The 23327-nt window shown below is 38.0% G+C and overlaps 1 protein-coding gene across 2 annotated transcripts in view; it reads right to left on the reverse strand.

The window, feature by feature from the left end:
- The window catches only part of PLCH2 (phospholipase C eta 2), a 104544-nt gene that overhangs the window by 20061 nt on the left and 61156 nt on the right, over nucleotides 1-23327 (reverse strand). For both annotated transcript variants that reach the window (XM_019470724.1, XM_019470723.1), the window contains exons 2-14: nucleotides 22664-22810; nucleotides 22066-22309; nucleotides 21387-21516; nucleotides 17762-17932; nucleotides 14554-14647; nucleotides 10666-10869; nucleotides 9451-9571; nucleotides 7307-7478; nucleotides 6937-7044; nucleotides 4094-4252; nucleotides 2110-2202; nucleotides 1537-1637; nucleotides 500-597 (exon numbers count right to left, since the gene is read on the reverse strand). In XM_019470724.1, coding sequence (XP_019326269.1) covers nucleotides 500-597; nucleotides 1537-1637; nucleotides 2110-2202; nucleotides 4094-4252; nucleotides 6937-7044; nucleotides 7307-7478; nucleotides 9451-9571; nucleotides 10666-10869; nucleotides 14554-14647; nucleotides 17762-17932; nucleotides 21387-21516; nucleotides 22066-22309; nucleotides 22664-22810 — 1842 coding nt within the window. The remainder of the gene's footprint in view (nucleotides 1-499; nucleotides 598-1536; nucleotides 1638-2109; nucleotides 2203-4093; nucleotides 4253-6936; nucleotides 7045-7306; nucleotides 7479-9450; nucleotides 9572-10665; nucleotides 10870-14553; nucleotides 14648-17761; nucleotides 17933-21386; nucleotides 21517-22065; nucleotides 22310-22663; nucleotides 22811-23327) is intronic.

The raw sequence follows: 23327 nt of genomic DNA on the forward strand, positions 1-23327 counted from the left end.
TTAACTAAAGCTTGATTCCTGTCAAAATAAGATGCAGAAAACTTACAAAGAGAACTGAAATATTCTAGAAATTTAATGCTGATATTTCATCAGATTTGACTTAAAAATCTAAACTTTAGGCTTGAAATGCTCTTCAGAGCATTCTGCCCAAGAGCATAACTAAGTCTTCTGTTATTTCCCAGGATGAAAGTGTTGTGTAGCAGCTTTTATACAAGCTAGCGAAGACTACATGTCTATTACTTACTACCTATAGTAACTTTTTCTCCTTTATGGAAGCTGTCACACAACTCTAGACTCACTTTGTGGATTCTGAATGGCAAGTGGTCAGCTACTTCAAAATAGTATAGCTTTATTGTGTGCAGCTCTTCCGTTAAAATCTTTTCAGGGTGGGGGAGAAACAAACAGAAAATCAGCTTTTAATAAGAAAATATGTAAGAACATAAACCTTTGAATTTCTTTGTATAGCAATTATTTTCAGCAGACTTTTAGTTCAACCTACTTTCAGTTTCAACATCATGGATGCCAACAGACTTTGTGTATTTCACCAGGTCAGAGAGTGCTCTGGACAGCTTCATTGTTTTCTTCTGTCGGTTTATCCTAGAAAGTAAAACAAATTAATTACCCATTAATTAAGGGGTAACTTTTATCTTTCATACTTAAAAATAAATCAGGATAAAGAAATGTAAGAAGGTTTTCTTCCACCAAGGAGGTACTTAATAGTTTTGTACCACACAGAACTTCATTATCAAAGCACAGAAGTTGTGGAACCAACAGCATGAAAGTATACAGAACAAGTCAGTCCTGTTCTTACGTGTTAATGGCAGACATAAGTATTCACCTACTAAGATCTGGTGGGGAGGACTCTAAATTGCTTTGACCAAAGGGTAGAATATCTATTCACATATATATTTACTTCTCAAGTCAAGTGCTAACAAAAAAACTTTTTAAATGCCAAAGAAATAGTAAGAAGGTAATGCTCTGATCCTCCTCATTTGCTTCAGGTTATCACTAACAGCATATCTACTAACCTCCCAAAGAAAGCTCCAAAGTATCCTAGAGAACTGCTTGATCTGATTTCCTACTTTTGAAGCCTGAAGCTTAAGCAACCATTCTGCAAAGGATCCTTCATGTCAGGATTTTTGAAGAGGCAATTTCAAAAGAAAAATCAAAATAATCACCTGAATGTTGATGCAACTTCATTTGGCAAATTATAAAACAAGAAAAAAAAAATCAGCTGGGGACCTGATACACTGCAAATCCACCAGTCAAATGGCATATATGTCAGCTGGATGAGATGGTAAGAGCTTAAAACACATACAAGGTCCACTGTACTTTGCTAATTAGTCTGAATGGCGCCAAGAGATCGTTCTGATGATCTTGTGGCAGACATCGGATCTACCGTTATACCAGATTCCTGTCACGTGCCCGCAGCCTTCAACAAATTGGCTTCTAGACCTGAAGCGTATCTATTTAGTGGGTACGTTTGTGTAGGTATCTTTTTTAGAAACAAAATTGCCAAATCACTTGTTAACAAACCTGCTGTAATGTACAGAGCTCCTGGCTAAATTTCCTTGAGAATCCGAATCATCTTCACCCTCTTCCAGACTTGTTGCCTTTTTCAATTTGCTTCCTTTTTTCTGTGCCACAAGGAAATAAAACCGTAATATCATAACCGTCTGATCAACATTTGAGCAGCTGGATACAATTCTGCTTTGTTATGCCAATGAGTATGTTACTTACAGAAAATGGGAAATGACAGCTTTTGTAATACTCAGTATTGCAGAACAATATGCATGCACATGGGGGAGATTCAGCCCAAGGTCAGAGCTTTTTTATAAAGGAATCACAAAACCTCAGATGAAAGGTGCAAATGAATTTTTCTGTTTTTCAGATTAGATCTTGGATACTTTTAGACCCTGATGTAAATTGAAACTACCTGTTATGCACAATTATAACCAGTTATCCAGCCTATCTATTCAATGAACAGCCTGATAGCAAGCCTCTGCCAGACAATGCAATTATGATATTCCTCTCCACCACTGTGTGCCAAGAAAAAACCTATCCAAGAATACAATATTTAGCGTAGACCTAATCTACCAAGCGGCTCACCTTGCGTTTAGAAAAACTGCCCATCAATGACCGGCTGTGCCTTTTATTGGTACTGAACTCTTCCCCAGATTCCACATCATCTTCAAGTTTATTCTAAAGCAACCAAACAGAAAGAATAATGTAGCAGACCAAATAGAGTGCTACAGACAGCATATTTGAACATCATCAGAAGTAGTTTGGGAAGCAATCCTCCCTAAAGTGTCAACAGAACTGGACCAGACCAGTGCAGACTTTTTTTTTTTTTTCCCCAAAAAAACAAGCTGAGTACAAGACCTTGTATCCTGGCAATAATTGCCATCATTTTTGTCCATGGGATCTTGAAATCACACAAATGCCTAACCCCAATTTTATTTTCATCCAGGCAAAGTTTGAATGCCCCCATACCACATACATTCATTGACACCAGACTGGTTTGTAGCTTAGTATTTGAAAAGCATAGTTTAACAGGACTTATTTCTGCCAATTACACAGTTTTACTAGGATACTTCATGGTAAGAAAGAAACAAAACTCTCATATAAAATAATAATAAAATACAGACTATTCTGGTTAACACCTATGCAAAAGGATTCTTGAAGTCTTGGCCTTGTAGTGGATCTTACAAGAATAACTGTCTGATACATTATGTAAATCATTAGGCTTAAAAGTACATACAAAACTCATGCCATAGAAAGTTTTGGGAAGCTGATTTTTAGTTCTCATCTAGTTTTAATCCCTAGTTAGTACACCTGCTTATTATTGGCAGATCTCCAATGTTTTTCATTTGCATGCAACAATGTTCCTAAGCTTTTTGTGGCTTATTACAAGTTCTAAAATGACAATGCGTCAAGTTCATGAAGTGTAGTCTGTGGGCTGAGTACTTTTTTATAAATAAGCATTAGTAAAAAATTAAAATACAAGTGTAAATGCATAGAACATAGAGAACCAAGGAAAAAAAGCCCAACTTTCATATGCACTTTTTATAATGGAAAATAAAATTATTTCTGTTGAAAAGTCATTTCATGTGTACATTTCATGCTCCAATTGCTGTGTGAGCAAGAAAAAAAGCTTTGCGTATCTGACAGTGTTATTCACCTGTCATCATCATTAACCGAATGAATTCAGCTATGAATCTGAAGTCAATAATATATGATTTATTTAGTAATCTAATAAAACACAACAAATGGAAATGCTAAACACCTCTTTCTCTGAAGTCACTGAAAGTTATTGGACTTTGGAGAAAGAGGTGGTTAGCATTTCAGTTTATGTTTTGAAGGACTGCCATATTTCATTATTCAACTGCAATAACAGACTATCCCTCTGCGTCAAGTGTGAATTGTGAAAACAGCTAAAATTAAAATCTCACTATCAGCAAATTAAAAAGGAGCTTCTACTAAACGGACATAAATGCGAAAAGTATTCTTCCTTATAGCTTTTATATAAGCAACATGAGGTATTAATACGATGTCATGACAAAATATTACAGAAAATATTACAGAAGAAGGGAACGTGTTTTCTTATGTATTGAAATAGCCAAATATGTGGTGGTCAGAGCAGTCATCCAAGAATGGAAAATACAGCTTCAAAATCCCAGTTCCACCTAAGTCTGACTGGGCACATGAACCTGGATCTCCCACACCCCAGGTGAACGTTTTGGCTATCTGGTTATTCTTGAGTTGTATTATCCTAGTTAACCTAGACAGGATACAGGGACCTAATAGCAAATAGACTCCGCAAAATTCATCGTGTGACTCACACTATCTTGTTTTAAGGGCAATGCTGGGCATTCTTTAGTTTCATTAGTACTATGATAGCTGCAGACACCTCAGGTAAACTGAGCCGTCTCTATTGGGGAGTCTCAAAACAGATTTAAAAGCTCAACTTTAGACATCCACCTTTGAAAAAACAACCATTATTTTTATGAAATAATAGTACTATGTAGACACAGAGACAAACAAAACAACAACCAGGTCTAGGGGTAAGTGAAGTACAATAAAACATTTTCACCTTCTTACTATCTGATTTTAGACCAGCCTTTCCTGATGACGGTAGAGTGGTAACTGTAAAATTGTTTGGATCTTCACAGTCACGGATTTTGGATTCTTTTATCAGTGAGTCAAGTTTTTTCTTTGCTATATTCTCCACTCTTTTCCTATTAGTAGATGCCTACAAACAAAACAGAATCATTAAACTAGGTAGTGATGAAAAAAGTCTTAGTAATTCAAGCCAGGATTAATGTAAACTAAAATGTTACGTGCAAGGGAAAAAAAAAAAAAAAAAAAAAAAAAAAAAAAAAAAAAAAAAAAAAAAAAAAAAAAAAAAAAAAAAAAAAAAAAAAAAAAAAAAAAAAAAAAAAAAAAAAAAAAAAAAAAAAAAAAAAAAAAAAAAAAAAAAAAAAAAAAAAAAAAAAAAAAAAAAAAAAAAAAAAAAAAAAAAAAAAAAAGAGGTTCTTCATTTGCATAATGTGAAGCAGTTACCTGCAGCTCGGTATCAGACTTAATGTAAGGTATGGAAGCATGAGGCCCTGAAGTAGACGTTAGATCTAAAGTGTAAACAGATTGTCTGAAGTGATGAGAGAGTAAAACTAATTAAAACAGTTCTAATTAAACCAAGACTGACCATTAGCAGACCTATTCAGATGTAATGTCTGTTACAAACCAAGGATGTGCTAACATAGAAATAGTTATTACTGAGATGACTCCCCATACTGAACTGGATTAACATATGCTATGTTTTGCAGTACATTTTTAGTAAAAAAATCTGATCTATTCCATTGTGCTGTCCAATAAGCCATTCTTCACAGAAATTTAATAGTAATGGATACGTGTGGAAACTCCGAGTATATAGTATTTCTCTCACACATTGGGGTTGACGGACAGCATTCATATGCTATGTCAAGGTTGACTCTGCAGCTACAACAGATGCAAGATTCTACTGGATGGAATGGGAGAAGCTTTAAAATCTTGATTTCAGCAGTTCAAGGGCAAAATATAAGAGAACTCTTGTTCCCACCTTCTGTGTACATCATAGCCCATGTGAGGAAGTGGGGGAAACAAAAATAGAAAGCCAGTGTTCTCTTTTTCATCCACGAAGCATAAACTCACAATCCCAGGTCTTTTAAGAGGTGACAGATTGTGTTTTCTCAGTAGGCCTTAAGAATTCCTAGTTAAATTTGTCATGAAACAAGCTATGATTTTCTGAACTCTTCAAAATTTGGCTTCGAAAGCAAACCAGATGTAGCAAGTCTCAGATTTAAAGCATCAGTAAACCTCACAACAAAGTGAACTGTTAGTAACAAAGACAATGAGGTCAAAGCAATACCTAATGAGCCTTTAGTGAGAATAATACACCCAGCCATAATATGTTACTACCAAATTTTATTATGAAAGATGACACTTTTCTTACTGGCATTCATTTCTCTATCCATTTAATGGAAGAAAAATAAACATTATTTGACATCTCTTTATAAATAGCACATCTGTGGGAGAAATTGAAAAGAATCATGACAAAATTAATTTCTAGCAATGAGAGATCTGCTAACATTTCTGCTTGTTCAAGTATGTGGATTAGAATCCTGTTGAAACAAGTCTAGAAATTATCTGGAAAACTTGCAAAATCAGGATCTTAAGTACCACAGTGCCCATGATTTCAGCAGGGTTGTCAAATCACCTGCCTTGTTTCCTTTGGATATGGAAACAGTCTGTCATGCCTGGGATATAGACAACAGAACTAGAAAACACAGGAAAACAACCTGAGTGAACTTTGTTTATCACAGTGAAGTTTCAAAGTCAAGAAATGTCCAATTCTCATTTTATTCAGTTTGCGTAGTTCTGGTTTCCCTGTACAGTCAACTACATAGGTAGCCCCTAAGTAGGTTGTAAAAGCTTTTGGTTTGGCTTTCAACTCATTTTCTCCCTGTTCAAAATGGTCATGCCTTGATAGCAGGCCTGATCTTATACGGGTGAAAGCCTGCTGGACTAAACTGCACCACCACTGGCTGTACAATACCTTCCACTTTGAAAAGATGCATCATGTAACAAGAAAGTGTCAAAAAACATGAAGCATTAAAACACCACAGATCACAGCTTTAGAATATTGAAAAGTGGTATGCTAAAACATAATAATTAAAAAAAACCAAACAAATTCTTTTTCCCCTTTGGTAGACTTATTCATAAAGAAATTTCTCTTTTAGTTTTAGATGAAAAGAATCAAATCCATAATACAAAGCGAGGAAACAGCCTGAGGGAGAGAGGACTGAAAATGCAATCTCTCTCCAAGGCAATCTAGTTTATGTTATTAAATGGCTTTGCTGTGTATTTCATATTGTTTCTGTAAGATGCAATGTCACTTGCCAGAAGATTAAAGTGACCAAAAAAATTAACTTTTAAAAAGGATGAAGAAATAAGGGATTTTCAGATTGAAGCAAGCAGAGATTAAAATTTTCTCCCTTTTTAACACCTCCTTACAATAAAAATCAACTAAACCCAGCATTCAGCAAACCAAAGGGATGCTCTGTTACAATGACGACAATTTGACATAAGTAGAATTTTTTCTTTTCTTTTTTGCATTTGAGGGGAAGAACACTATGATGCAATAAAGAATCATGAGATATTACTATTTAAAATATTAAGACAAAAAATCCCAAACTTGAAACATAACCACTAGAACTGGTGCCGCCTACTATGCACTTTTGTCAACTCTGTCCCCATGAAGGTTTAGAACCTAAAAGGCTTGTGATGAATCCCAAAGATTAGACCACATCCACATTCCACAGAACTCATACAAGGTTTCTTCTCACTGGAGTGGGAAAACTTTACATACTTTTACATTCAAATGGTCACTTAACTTACATCTCCATTCATTAGTTTACAGTCATCATCAATCTCATCAGCACTGTCCTCATCAGAAACTTCACCTTCCTCTGCATCATCACTGATGTTGGCTGGAAGTTTCTTCCCCTAGAAGATAAAATGATGACACAGGCAGGGTAGCATGCAGCTCTTGCTATCACACATTTGAAAAAAAAAAAAAAAAAATTATTCAAAGCATGCAACCAGGTTCTTATTGATTGAGAAGACATTTGTTCAGAACCTTAAGTACCAGGTTCTTAAAGAGTGCTTTTTGTAAAATGATTTAAGTTAGGGTATAAGCGATAACCAGGCAGAAATCATAATCATCACAAACAAAAAGAGGGATGGAACAAACAAAGCAGGTTTTTACCTTAACCAGTATCTTTCCTTTAAGACTTGCTGGTGAAGGGAGCTTGGTAGAATCATCATTGTGCACAGAAGACAGATCCAGTTTGTCTCCCAGAATTTCTATAAGATACTGAGCCATCTTCTTCTGCTGAATGACACTGCAATGGTTCTCAATTGACAAGATAACAGGGTACCTGGCAGAGACATAACCAAGTATCATCAACTGCAAATTTAGCTTTTATAGCATTAAGAGGATAAGGGTTATTACTGTCTGAGCCATTCCTGTAATAGCATCACCACCAATGAAATCCACAGGGGTTAGATAAATCAGTGTGGGCACAGGACTGCTAACCCACTACTCACTCCAAATTCAATGGTCCATTTTTGACAGCCACAGGATAATTAAACTTCTGCAATCTGATTTGATGCATTTTTTTTCCAGAGCACACTTTTCACCTTCCTGCACTACCCAGTCCTGACCTTCATTTCCTATCAAAGAGATTCTAGCAAGACATGCATAAGGAAAAACTAAATAGCCAGTGCCTTCAACTCTCCTCTCCACTCGCTGCTTCAGCCCTTTTGTACTGTCACAGGTAAAACTAAATAAAGGTTCCAAGAACTGAAAAGATCCCCAAAGGGGCTTTGTCTTTACCTTCCCACTTCCAACAACGAAGTGATAAACCTGTTGTGTTAGTTCTTCCATGAAATCTTTTCTAGCTAGCAACAGAGGAGTGTCATACAAACAAGCCTGCAGATAAAGCCTCTTCTACAAAGACAGTAAGTATTATTTCTAGATTTAGTTTTATTGTTGTCATTTATTGTTGATTCTCCAGGCTGAGGCCAAGAAATAAGAATGCCTTGTTGTTTGAAAGGCATCAAAATAAGATTTGTGAACACTGATTCCAGTGCGGTTGGTGCCATATAAAAGCACACTGAAGATGGATTTCTGTTTAGATATGATACATTTTTAGGATGAGCACAAAAGCCAGTATACAGTGCAGGTTTTTAGGGCTGAATTATGAGGGATTCATTAATTAAAAACTAATTATGAATAAAAAGATGTCTATCCTGACATCCGGCCCTTATTAGCTCCTCATCAGGAAAAATGAGGCTTTCAGCCAGACAATGCCTGCAGGACAAAACTTTCCCAATTGAAGACTATAGTTAAATTCCCAGCTTTGCCTGAAGCTAGCTCCTTAGCTGAATTTGCAGCCTACCAACAGCTATGCCTCCAGCCTATACTGGGAAAGAAAACACCTGCAAGTCTAAAATATGTTTTGTTCAGTACCAAACTCTGACTGAGCATCAATACCTATCAAGAAAATAAACCACCACAAATAATAAGTTGTAACACGGTCCCAGGTAACCCTTCTGTAAAGCTTTTAAGAGCTGCAACAATTTCAGAAGCTTTGCCATATATTCTGCTAGCCAGCTTTCCTTTGATTTATTTACCATGTCTTCAGGCAAACTCCAAAAATTTCAGGCTCACAATAAGTTTACCTGGGCTGAAATTTCAGTGCAAGTTTAGCTCTATTAATGAAGGCAGATGGACTGCTTTGGAGAAGCTACTGGAAAATTTTTACAGAGATAAATTAATTTATCTTAAAAAAAAAATAGATAGGTTGACACACACATTTTGACTCTCAGGAGGAAGACAGTACTGCCAAGGTATATGAAACTTCCGATTGTATAATTCTCTGATTTCCTGAGCAATGAACAGGTAGGGAAAATAACCTATTTCTCTTGCACAGTCTGCTTTCTCCACAATTGGGCTACTGTCTCTTTGTATTCCTTTGCTGCCTGACTTGCTTCCTATCCCTGGAGCAACCAAGTGTAACCTTGGCATCACTGGAGTACACATCCAGAGATACGTGGTTAAACTGTCAGCTATTCACAAAAAACATTCACTGTCAGAACATGTTGATCCTCTTGTCTTCTACGAACGGGATAAAGACAGCCCCACAACTATGTATAGAATGCCCCTACTCAGTCAGTTTTGCCTTGTTATTTCTTTCTGAAGGCTTTCTCCCCACAGAAAACAACTCAGAATTCTGTCTGGCACATGCAGAAACAGGTTAGATTTTCACTGACTGCCTTTACAAGGATGCCTGGGAACACTCCAGTTTACAGCCCTGAGACTCAAAAGTTGGCAAACTGTATACATACTCATTTTTGATAAAGGCATATTTGTTGATAGTTTCAATCACATCTTTGAAGAGAATTTTGGAAGTCAAAGTGTATCCATGGTGGACAATTGGTTCACCGTCCGGCCCATCCCAGCAGTCAACTGTAGAACAGAAACAATGACACCCATCAGACAAGTAACATCTGGGGCCACCATCTGTGGAAGACTACGAGACCCTGCAACCTTCAGCAACCCAGCCAAACATGTACCCAACAAAGCAGGGTATAGATTCAGTCCCACCCTTCATCTGTATCTCCCTCCTCACTGTGCTGAACGTCCTTCCTCTGACGAAACTTCCTGGCCTTGACATTCTACCGTGTACAGATGACTCTTCCCGTTGTTTGAGAAAGCCCCAAGCAAAAAAGATCTCCTTTAATAAGGGCTGAGGAGTATTATGACAGGAAGAGAAATGACATAGCATAGCATTACTTTTGTTATACTACTGCTAAACCTGAAAAGGAAAGCAGAGAATCTCAGCCAAGCTTCTCGCACCACAGGCAAAGCCAAGACTTAGGCATCTCTAGCCCTCCTTGGATTTTGCCTAACCTTATACTTGTTTACAATCATATTTCCATAAATATTTTACTCCTCTGAAGCACCCGTTGGCATGTCCACAATCTGACCTGAGCAAACCATAATATTGGCCTTATGAAAAATTGTGAAAACACTTTGATGGTCAGGATATTAAAGATGATTACAAAACAGGTACTGTCTCAGAAAGGCACTACAAACATCAGAAGGGATTTCACATAAAGGCTTCCTAGTCACTGCAGAGACTGTCAACATTTCACATAATAGAACCCTACTTCCCTTATCAGAAATATCAGCTTTCCTCTTACGTGTAGCAGGAACTCTGCCATATTTGCCAGTTTGGTTGCCGTACACTTGGCTAGAAAGTATATACACCAATACATTCTACTGAATGTTAGTATCCTCTCTACAAAAATATTTTTACAATTTTTTTTTCCTCAGTACCAATGACACTACTCTTTGAATGTCTGCCTTATTTCCATGCTCAAGAAATTTACCCATTATATGGCAACATCATTTTGTTGTTCTTTATGAAGGGAAGACACCATTTTACCAGGCTTTTTCCTCTACCCAATTACCATGTCTTCTGCAGAAGTCATGAGTCTTCCTTTACAGAGGAGAAACAAAACTACAGAGCCTACTGATGATTCCTTTTTGATCTTTACCTTCTACGCAACGACAGCCAGATTGTAGCACCCATGCATACATGTCCACCCTAGACTGGGACATCAGTTGATCTCCCATGAGGTAGGTATTATGTGAAGAGGTAATGAAATAGTGACTCAAAGGATAACTCATGTCCTGATTCACTTGGTAGTGTTCTGGGTTGAATATGTCCCCTGATGGACTCCGCATGTAATTGGTGAAACCTGTAAACAAACAATACTATAAATAATACAGTTTTGTCCTTTTTGTTGCTGTAGCCTTCCTAAAACGAGCCTAAAAACGCATCCCTACATTCACCAACATATTCATGAACATGTAAGTAAGATAAATAAATAACACCACTACATCCCAACTGTCCCAATGACCAATCGTGATTATTGCTTTCAAGAAATTTCTAGTTGCTTTGTACATTTCCCTGCTCTGCCTTTCCTGAAAAAAATACGTCTATTTAACCCAACCTGACATTCTAAGCTTGTAATTTTTGTCAAAAGACTCTGCTGGGACATTAAGCCGCTTCGCAAATAAAAGCCTCCAGAGATCTGTGGTCATATCCTGGCATTGCTCCTCAGTGAAATGAGTTGAAAGGTACATGGTATTGTACTGCCTAGAGATAGTTTCCAGTGGCCCAACACAGTTTGAAGCAAGGGAGATAGTCTCCCCTCCTCTATTTCTCCTGAAAATACCAGAAGAATGTCAACACACATTGGCTTGTACAAGCAACAGTCTCTAATTTTGATATGACACCGCATGCACAAACATGGTTATGGATGGGAGATCTGCAGTATTGCATCGCTGTCACTTTATGAGACTGAAGTTCACTGTAATACTCCAGACGACACCAAAACATCGATTATGTGTAGCACTTTCAGTGATGCTACCAGAAGAATGTATTTTCCGAAGTAGTGGGATGCTTGCAAATCATGCAGACTACATCACCTGGACAATTTCTGTATTGCATCACCAGTCTTGTTTAGAAGCAAAGTTTTAGCAAGTTATGTTTTTTATCTTTGTATGAAATTGCTGCTCTCAGATCACCGGTATACTTTTGTGCACATATACACAGACACTTTCACAAGACAGACTAACATTAAAAACTGTAACTTCCATTTCAAGCCTCCCCAAAATTCTTTTCATTCACCACCAATGAAAGACTAAGATTTCCATTCACATCTTGGCTTAACAGCTGCTGACAATGATGATGCCTTTATTCAAAAGGTCTCTGCTTCAAGACTTCTAATTCTCCTCACATTTCACTCATTATTTCATAAATAAAACAGCCCCCGTATAAAAATCCTGCCAAACTTCTAAAAGTTTTAACACACTTTCTCTGACTGTGACAGACTGGTGCTTTGTTTCACTAAAGCTACACAAGGTAAAATAAGTCCAGTCCTCAAAATCAGTCTCAGAATACCGGTCTACAAAACACAGAGAAATTGAGCTTGAATAGAATTTAAGATAAAATGTCACCTTTACGACGGTTCTTATAGGCTTTATATTTTGTGTTGATGAAAGTTTTATTAAAGGAAAAGAGCTGATAAATACAAACAGCAGCCAAAACTTTTTGAACAATACACTAGGAAACAGTGCTAGGAAACCTCAGTCTAGCCTAATATCTGACTCTCTTGAAGCACATATCATGATCAACCAGCAAACCAGTAATACAGCTAGAGTAAAAACAAAAGACTAACCAAGTCAGAGCAGATAGCATGAAAAGTTGATAGGGCATAGTGTATGTCAGCAAACATACAGCTAATGATTCTTGGCAAATTAATCATTTCTTCTTACTACAAACCAATCAGCTGCTACAAGATTAATTCCACACACCACTGTTAAGGCAGCCTCTTAAACAACACTGTTGTTTGCTTTAAGCACTTGTTAAAATATAATATCAAAATTGTTATAATGAATTCACACTAACTGGATCTATCAGCCTTAGGATGAAGAAATATGAATGAATCAAGATACTGTCGGCAGCGTGTACCATAGACCTCCAGTATTTACACACTCAGGAAATGCATACTGACACAGTGTTTTATTTTGATCAACAGAGGAAGGTAAGAGGTTTTTTGCAAGACTATACTGAATGAGCTAATTGTCACAGGCCAGTCCAAGGTGCTTCATGACACAAGCCATCACAGCTGATGACGCAAGGCAATACAGACACATGAATTAATATGAATAGGCAAAGAACACTGTACTATTATTTTAGTACTACTGAAGTGCCTCTAAGTGTGTGCAGGATGCTCTTGTCTGGGCTGTACCAATTTGAGGAATAAACATACAGCTTCAGTTTCCATAGCTGTTGCTTTTCAGTCTCTCTAGGCAACACTCAATTTGTTTTCTGGAAGACAAGAGGGATCTAAAGTCTCAACTACACACAAAGACAAGAAAAGAATAACTTCTCTGCGTGCGTGTACACACACGCACACATGTGTATACATGTATATGCATGCAGAGAGAGAGAGAGAGAGAGATATGTTTTTTAAGCAGTTCTTTCTTCTTTGTCAGTACCCAATCCAGCAGTGTGCCCCTTGACAGCTCCTCAGTCACCTCTGTTCAGATGTTATCATCAATGCACTCCAGAAATCTCCTGCATTAGTTAAGCTCTAGACTAGGTATGTTCCGTTCTGTTGCACTTCCAGCAAGATACTGGAGTGGTTAGTCTCCCATAAGGAGCAGAGCCTGCTAACGTGAAGCTTTTCCCAGTTGTCTCAAAACAACCTCATCTTCTACTTCCTCCTGATCAGGAGATCTGTAGCAGACACCCAGCAGAACGTCACCCATGTTGGACTGCTCTCTAATTCTAACCCATAAACTATCAACTGTTTTATCATCCATTCTTAGGCAAAGCAATTTTATAGGTCAGGCTAGTTTTTTAAAAGTTTTTCTTTCTGGTATGAAAAACTACAATTGTTTGAAAAGCCTAGTCTGACTTTTCTAGCTATGAGGAAGGCAAGATAATGAACCTGATTATTTATTATTTATGTGACTGCCACTGACTGTAAAGCACCAGAAAATAAATAAATGAATATGTCAACCGTTACACTCCCTTGGCATTAGTATAAGCTTTAAAATAAATTGAAAATTTAGTCTGAAAGTAGAAGAGACCTGAATCTATCCTAAGCAACCATCATTTCTTGGAAAAAAAAAAAAAACCCAAAACAAAAACCTTACACAGCATACCAGAAACTAGCCACTTCTTCATGCAGTAAACAAAACTGAACTTATATTTTGCCACTTTTCACTATGACAACACACCCACAGAAATGGACAAGGCTGATTTTCAAAAGGTCCTAGAACTTCTGCACAGAATCTAATTCCTGAGGAATGTACTCTGTCCTTGGAGTCAATAAGATGTGGCAGAAGATCTACTATTTGGGGGAAACGGTTTAGAATCAGTCCTCAAAATAACAGCTACCATCATGATGGTACAGCATCATTATATTCAGAGCGAAGGCTTTAGCACCAGAGGTCACGAAAGCATGCTTCTAGACAAATTTAATTTATCATCCCACTTCACATGTTTACTCTGGATCACATCACCCCTCTTATTAAAACTTGAAGGATTTCCAAAAATGCCTGCAGGAATGATGCAACTAAATTCTACTGTATTTTCCAAAAGCACAAATAAAGACACATGCAGCTCCAGCTGACCTTCAATGCCTGCTGCTTCATCTTGATGTACCTTTAAAAATCTTCCAAAGAGTACCAATTTCCCTTTAGGTTCCTCAGCAAATAATAGATACTAAAAAAACCACCCTACTGAAAAGCATACTCTATACAACATGACAAATTCTATTACTATATATTATGCAAACCAATGCAATATTCTCATAAGTATTTAAACAGTTGCCTCTTTCCTACAAAAGCTACACCAGCCAGCTTACCATCAATCCCCAGAGCTCCCTCCTTCTTGTTCTCCAGGCATGGTTCAAAATTGCTGATGATTTCCAGGCAGTGTTCTTTAGTCACGTTCATCATCTGTAAAAGTAGCAAAAATGAAGTGTTAACTAGTAATCACAGCTTCTCCTAGCTCTTTTCTTTGTGTACGGTTTAACAACTGGCCAGATCACAGAATCATATAATGGTTTGGGTTGGAAGGGACCTTACAGATCATCTAGTTCCAACCCCCCTGCCATGGGCAGGGACACCTTCCACTAAACCAGGTGGCTCAAAGCCCCGTCCAACCTGGCCTTGAACACTTCCAGGGATGGGGCATCCACAACTTCTCTGGGCAACCTGTGCCAGTGCCTCACCACCCACTCATCCATAGTGGTACTAAGGATTTCCAGTTACCCAGTGAGATTCTCACTCCTGTCAATCAGTGTCAGGCCAGATAAGAACTAGACTGCTTCGTGAAAAGTTTCTGTCCTATTGGCAGCTGCCTGATGACAGTCGATAAAGACAGAGTTCTGCTTTGTAGGTCAAATCTGGTTAGGGTGTTATTAGGCACACAGAGCATCGAAACAGAACAAGCTTTGTCACAAACCAATGGGATTTCTTCTCTTGTAGGATTAAAGGATTAGTTTGCATTATCAAAGGGTTTTTACTTTAAAATAAAACAAGAAAATGGCTCATCTTTATGCAGCAGACAGAAAAATCAGTTACTAGCAGGGTAACAAAGAATGAGGACATAATGATCTCAGAAAGCTCCATGAGGAAATCTGCTAACTTCAAGGTTGCTTTGCATTCTCAACTGAAAAAGGAAAGAGTACAAAGGGAAATATATGTTTGTGAATGTTAGCATTTATTAAAAAAAGGGCCATTTATGATAAGCTGTAGTTTTATTTACCTTGGAATGTTTTCATAATTCAATTTTAACACTATTATTTAATATTCCTGCCCTTTACTGTTGATTTATCCTCTAATTATTATCCCTGCTATTATTTAATATTCCTGTCCTGAGTGGTCCAGCAAATCCTTTCCATCAGATGCTGTAACTGACACATGAAAACACAGCCCTTGTCACCAGAGGGGACTGCCAATGAAGTGACCAAGTTGATGACTATTTTGGCAACATAGAATCTTTGCTTAGGGGGAAATGAAATGACCAGCATATCTGCTACCAGATCAATGCCTTTTCTGAGGGTAATTTAAAACCTAATAAATAAATGTAAAAGAAAAGGAAGAAAATAAACATAACCCTTTATTTGCCCATATATTATAGGTTTGCTGGGTTCAAAACAAAAAGTTCTGGTGAAATAGGTTTTTCTGGTACGGCTTCAAACACACAGAATGAACGCTTGCTTTCCCTGTACATATTGTATGAGAAAGGGTAGCACTAGGCAAGGGAGAGAGGCCCCACAGGCATGAGTTCTCTACGTCAGTGATTAGCTGAGCTGATTTGTGTCCTGTGGCTAGCGTTCATCTTCCTCTCACCATCTGGAGGATCAATTGACCAATGAAATGGAAACATACCCCACTTATCTAAAAAGATAACTGCCAGAGAGGTGTCTGTCTTATTCATTCATTCCTTAGACAACTTTTGAAACCAATGGAGATTTATGACTTACAGGCATGCAGCTTCAAAAGAGATCATGACAGGAAAAAGGCAAAGACGAGTCAATGCATTTGTTCCTGCATTGACTGCATCTTGCTGTCCAATTATTTTTCCTCACTTCAGAATTTTCCACAAGTCTCTAGATGAAAGATCATAGGATTATTCAGGGACCTCAAGAAGACATCCAGCCCAAAATCCTGCTCAAAGCAGGGTCAACTACAAGGTCACATCAGTTAGCTTAGGGCGTTACCTGGTCTGGTCCTCAAAACCTCCAAGGATGGAGGCTGCAGAACCTCTCCAGGCAACCTGTTCCAATGGATGAATGTCCTCAGGGTACAGATATTAGATGCCTTGCCATTTTCTGGTCTGCCAAATTACCACATACCAGAAAGACCCAAACTTTTTCTGACCAAGGGGTATTTGGGCTAGGAGTAAAAGTGTTAGGCTTCCAGGTAGCTTGGTTACAAAGATTCCTAATGCCATAAAGGTTCAAGACAGCGATGGAGGAAGCAGATCAGTGGGCATGTATGTGGTGCACCATAGACACAGAGATAAGAAACTTTTATCTTTTACCATTAGAAAATAAGAATATATCAACACCAGTTTCCTTTTTTCATGAAAACATATATGAACTGTCAGAAAATGAACTTCTGTAACTTCAATGCGCACAAGTGACCGATGGACAAGATTTCTAACGTGACTGATGTAGGCTAGCCCCCTTGTTAAATACAGTAACACAACTGGATAGCATTTACTGCAATACAGCACATAGTTTGCTGGTATTTTGCTGAATGTGCACAAACAACTATAAGCACAACGTATAGGTGCACTTCAATACCTGAATAGCGAAGCTTATGAAGCTATAACTTAACATCTCTGAAGAGCTGTAAAATGTCTCAGATTCACAAGCAACATTAAATATCATGCTTATCATTACCTACTGGCTGCTGCCACCACCACCCCTGCCCCATATTATTATACAGGGCATATACACATGACCTGGTTTGTCAGACAAAAATACTTACCTGTTTCAAATCAGCGAAATGGGAAAAGATTCTTTAAGACCCACTCCAGCAATGGAGATAAAGCACTAAGAGACAACTTAATATGTACTACTATCTATCCTCAAAAAACTTTCCCAGTTTAATAATAATAATCCTCTCAACAGTTCTTCAGAAACATAATCTTCCACTTCACAAACTGAGATAGTGTGACAAAGTAATTCAGTTTCTCATCATGGAGTGTGCACTAAGCCAAAAGCAGAGACAGAAACAGCATCTTTGCATGAGGGTACTGAATACTGGGAAAAGACAGATATTGATGGAATTGTCCTAAGAGAACCCATGAAAAAGAAAGAAACTGTAGAGACTATATTTAGGGGCACAACAAAAGAGCCTACAGAAAAAAGAGGTAGTGAGAGCAAGAAGATTCAAGAAATAGTCATGCCAGCCTATAAGATGAAAATCAAGAGGCATCTAACTGCTATTTTTCACACATATGACAACAAAGTTCCCACCCCTTTTAAAAGGCAATGCATCCCCAACAGCAAACAGAAAGGCATGCAGATGGGAAGTCTTTTCCTGGCTTGGGCCTACCTTCTGTTCAATCTCCAGAAAGCGTCTCAGGTCATCTGTATCTAGGTAGTCCTTGTGGTTGCTGTAGGTGAGCATTAGCAGGTACAAATCACGTCGTGTTGACATCATCTTATAGAAGGCGCAGAACTCATCAAAGCCTAGCGTGCCCTGGTTATCATCCGTATCAGCCTCCTGTATTACACAGCAATAAGGCAATGAGATACCCAATTGCCCAGCAATAGCTTGAACAAACTTTAAATAAACGAGCTCCTGCACGAGAAAAAAGCAACACTGGAATTAAATGCAGGTTGATGCTGCCTGGCATGGCTACTCACTGTATGACCTGCTAGAACAGATTGATTTATCAGGCTGATGCTTGTCATGTGAATGCTTTGCACTGCTTTTCCCTTTGAACCTCTTAAATGTATGCATTAGTGCATGAGCCAAGAAACAACTTTTAAGGTCTTTATTGTTCCACAGGGAACCCTGCTTGAAGGATTTATTCTATCTATGGCAATGAAATAAGACAGCACACCCTGCAACATAGAACACAACATGAATACGTCTCCCAGGTATTTAAAGACCTTTCAGTTGGCAGAAGACATCTGTTTTGCACAAACTGCTGTTTAATGCAATAGCCTCATGTAAAATTGTTTAGGGTCATAACCATACAGGTCTTAATCCATCAATCAGACAATTTATCACCTGCAGAAGTGAAAGACACAAACTGACATTCTTCCTTTCCCAAACAAAAGCAAAGGCAAAGGACAGGGTATTTGCAAGTTCCTGGTGACTAGGCATTTCATTCCATTTAAGAATTTCTTTTTCTATTTGGAAATGTCTGTGGTGTTATAATGCAATAGTGTGCAACAACATGGACAAATCTACTTTCAAAATTCATTCTGGTCCACATAAATTTTATGCAACAGAAACAGAAAATGGTAATCAAAATGAGGGCTGGCATAGTAAGAGCAGCTTGAGAGAAATGAGCACCCAGCTTCCTGGGGCATCCGTGTGCTATAAACCTTTTATTTCTCTTTTATTCAGTAACATAAAGAAAAAACGCTTAAGTATTTTAACTCTATTTCTAAACTTCTGTTTAAATTTCCCCCCTAGCTGCAAACTTTTTTTTGGTAGGATTTTCCGCTCCTAAGGAACAACGCACCCAAATGATGGGTAAAATATTAGCCTGATGCATACACTAGGATAACCTGTATCAGCTGATTACTGGAAACTGTCCAAGAGCGTTTCCTTCCCTCCCCATAATCTTGAGTTGCTGTGGTTTGCAGAGTTATCCTGTTTTCCATGCTCCATTTGAGCATATTTTACCACTGCGGACCCACAAAGGAATTTACATTGCACATAAAATGCAACCAGGCAGGCTTCAGCACCAGCTGTCAGCAGGATGAAAGAAAGAGCAGAGAGAGATGTAAGTTAAAAATATTTTCAACCCAGAGGCATTAGAATAAATACATACAGCCATGGAAGAGAAGGAAGGTTTCAAGGCCCATTTTTTCCCCAGTCAAACTAGTCAGAAGATTTCCAAGTTACACTCCTTCCCCAAATTATTCTCTAACACTCTTCTGCTATAGTTAAGAAGCCATAATCAGAGGCCATAAAGTGGGTCTATAAAGACTGTCCATGGCAAAATGCAGTGGCTGCATTGGTTTCTAACCAAGGAAAGAGATAATTTTGCCTCCCTTTCTTTTCTCAGGAATAAGTTACAATACAAGAATGACAGCTTCGTGTCCAAACTGAATACAAAATCACCCATCCAATTGTACATATCCAATTGTTGTTCAGTTTCATGTTAAAATACTTGACTTATCAAAAGTCATGCTGACTGCCACTATTCTTAACTTCTCCTTGATCCCACACAAAGCTACCCGTGCTGTGCAGGAAACCATGTTTCCATGAGGCCTGCACATAGGACTCACCGAGCTGTGCAACATTATGGCAGTTTATTAAGGAACAAGTGCTGACATACTAAAATTTATTTGCACAAGATTTATAAACTGTATCATAAAGCCACAGTTGACAGTTTCTTTTTATTCTTTACTATTCTTTAGCAATGGAACAATTCTATAATCAGTGGCTGTTGCCAGCAAAAGTGCTTTTCATTCAAGGTTCTTAACACCATCTAATCCTTGAAGCTTAGGATTTACACTTCTTGCCATCTCTCTCTATATGGATCAATTTCGCTTACAGGTAGGTAATTCTCTAGGGAATACTAAATGCAGAAGAATGGCACAGAGCCCTCCTAAATGATAAACAGAGCCTAATTTTTACATCTGAGCAGAGATCATGTCAAAATGAGAGCAATCGTTTACTAGCATGAATCAGTAAAATGATTCCAAATAGACTGATATGATTTCAGGTTTCTGTTTCATAGGACTAAAGGCTTCTAATGTTCTTGTCCTAGTGCATTAAAAGTAAGATTAAAAATAAAAAATTAATTTTTACACTTTGGCAATACCAAAAGGACTACTTTGTTTCAAAGTGGTCTTCTAGCCACACAGCAACAGGAAAAAATATGTGTCCAGGCAGTTTCATTCCATAAGTACTTTATCAAACCAGGAAAAATCGCTCAAAACAAGAAGAAAAGCTTTGGACAAATGAAGACGTGAACTTTAAGAAATCTTTAATCAGTCTTAAATTGATTGCAAACTGACCAGGAGTTGTACAACCTCAGTAAATGCTTAGAATAAAAGATGGGTCAGTCCTCAAGCACCAACAACAGAATTACCTTTGCCTTGCCACAGATCTTTGTGTGACCTTAGGCAATTCACTTATTCCCGCTTCAGTTTTGTGAAATTGGGCTTATAACATTTCTCTACCTTAAGTTAGGCAAAACTTACGTATTCAGCTACACACAATGCCTTGGACAGATTTAGACTGTCTAGAAAGCCATTCGTAGATAGGTACTTGATCCCTTTCAGTGCTACTGAAATTCCAGTATTTAGTTTTCTCTAAAACAGTCTCTCACAGCCTCTCCAAGAGAACATTCTTTAAAATACCAGAGCTGCTGGAAAATTACGCTGAGATGTCCCTGACTTAGTGTAGTGCAGAAGTCACGGTAGTTCACTATGCTGAAAACTATTGGTTCAACTTCTGCTTAGGTCCTTCACACAACAGATTTTTTGATTATGAAAGCATACACATCTCCATAGTTCAGCTGCCCAGTAAATTGAGTCAAGGTCAGTAGAACACACTGTCAAACAAATAGCTCTTAGCAGTGCAAAAAACATGACAGATATGGAAGTTTGCATACTGGATATTTTATTAGTACCAGTTACCAGGATGCTTTACTAGGTAATATTTATTAGAGAGGACGTAATCACAGGAGGAAGCATGACTGAGCTTCAGATCAACAAGTATAGCAAAAAAGCAATCTTCGTACTGTGTGTCTTTACGTTATGTAACACCAGAAGGTACCTGGTGTAATGCCTTTTTCTATGAATAACCATCTACGACGTGTTTCTGGAGCTCTCTTCAATTTACCAAATGGACTGTGTAGTATCTCTCAATAGAGTGGAAACAAACCAGCTGCCAAAGTATTTACAATCTCTCCCATTAGGTTTCATGTTAATTCTCCAGCAGCTCAACCCTTGTTCTTTTAGAAAAAAAATACATTTTCGTTTCTTACCTTAAACATTTTCTTGACTTTTTGTCGGGGTAGGTTCACATTCAGTTTGTGCATTAGCTGGAGCACTTCACTAATACTCAGACTGCCATCACCATTTTTATCTGCCTCATCAAACGTCTGCTTCAACCACATTGAACAGGAGTTAAGGAACAGCATGGAATATCACAGGATATTACTGAACTTTACGTATATATGATTTTTTTCATGTCAGGAAAGACTGTATATGAGGCTGGGGATGAAAGAAAGTTCAAGCTAATATATAACTCTATTCATGTTATTTCAGTAACAGTTTCTAGACTTGCTATGCTCAACATGCAACACATGCTATTTACCCATACTACAGCACAGAAGAACTAACTTCTGAGCAAACTGCAATGTTGCATCACACATTGTCCTGTATAACCAAATGAAATGGACAGCTTTACACAGGGAGTAACAGATGAAAGAATATACCTGTATGTTTTTCAGTCCACTCCAGTCATTCATCTCCAAATCTTGCCCAGAACAATCCTCTTCAAGGACTCCTCTCTGTCTCTGGAAACAGGGAATGCAATGGGAACCACTTTGAAGCTTTGAGCCTAGTGCTTACTTTTAGCAAAACAAATACTTAAAGGAATCCCTATGCTATTGATAGCTCTCCACCACTGGGTAATACTCTCAGATAGTATAAGAAGGATATTGGTCTCTGGTCCTTTGGCGTTTTGAGAGGCTGTCTTCATCACTGATCCCTGCCATCAGATATTTAAGCCCTGTGATCCAGGTGCGTGCTTCCTCTCCACTGGAAGATACCAGGTCAAGAGATTCCATATGGTCTCCATAGTAGATGCTGAAGCAGCAGTTGGGATCAAAACTGCCATCAGCATAGCGCTGAAAGATCTCCGATTGCTTCCCCTCACAAATCTCCTGAATAGAGTCGATAGAAACTGGAATGACAAAAGCACAGTTCATTAATGACTGTGTACATGCCCTATGTCAGACAGAATGCCTTTATCCTGTAAAGAAATGGCCCAAACCTCACATTGCAAGGTCCCCAATTCACACAGGTTTCGTCTGCAACTCATTTACAACATACTACAACTATTGCAACCTGCATAGCTAACAACAGCAACTTAATCTTCATAAACTATTAATCATAAAATCATTTACTGCCCTTTAAATTCAAGTACAACATTCTTCTTGATCACCTGTGAATGAACCAAATCCTTCATGCTTAGCTGTTTATAAGATGACAAGACCCTAGGAGGAATCAGAAGAAAGGTTCTGTGGTTGACACTCACTTTTGGCTTTCTCATTCTTTCGAGAGGGTCTCCAGCGAATACATGATTTGTGCTCATCCAAGTAATAGAAGCGGACCAACCCTTTGGAACTGCCACGGAGTTTGATCATTTGGGTACCAGCTTGCATGGAACTCATACATCTTTCCACTGAAGAGAGAAATAAAGTGACATCAGTAAGTCAGACTTTGCTCCCTTTAAAATTGCCTTTACAGGAAGAAAACATAATCAAGCAGCTGCCCAACTAACAGTTCAAGTCAAAGGGTAAGATTTCCTGTACTGTCTAATGTAAGAGGTCATAAAATCAAAAGGTCAGAAAGATTCTTGGCAACTGTGGACTTATCTGTAAATGTGAAAGATTTCATTTCCATATTAATAGGTATGAAACATACATATGTTGGAATTGGCGCAAGGTACATACCCTTCTTAAGACCATCCCAAATGCTTAATTTGAGCTCCTACAACATGTAAAACTTGTGCTGGACACAGTATGAAATTTCACCTGGAAGCTCAGATCCTTGGCCAGCAAAAACTAGCACAGTTCCATCCACGTCAGGAGAGTTGTTTTCATTATGCTTCACATTTTTGCCTCTTAAACATCCAGTAACTTTGTGGCATAACTTCAACAAGTTGTTGGTTTTTTTTTTTTTTACATTCCTCTTTGTAA

This window comes from Aptenodytes forsteri, unplaced genomic scaffold (assembly GCF_000699145.1).
Source record: "Aptenodytes forsteri isolate BGI_AS27 unplaced genomic scaffold, ASM69914v1 Scaffold16, whole genome shotgun sequence".
Taxonomy (NCBI): Eukaryota; Metazoa; Chordata; class Aves; order Sphenisciformes; family Spheniscidae; genus Aptenodytes; species Aptenodytes forsteri.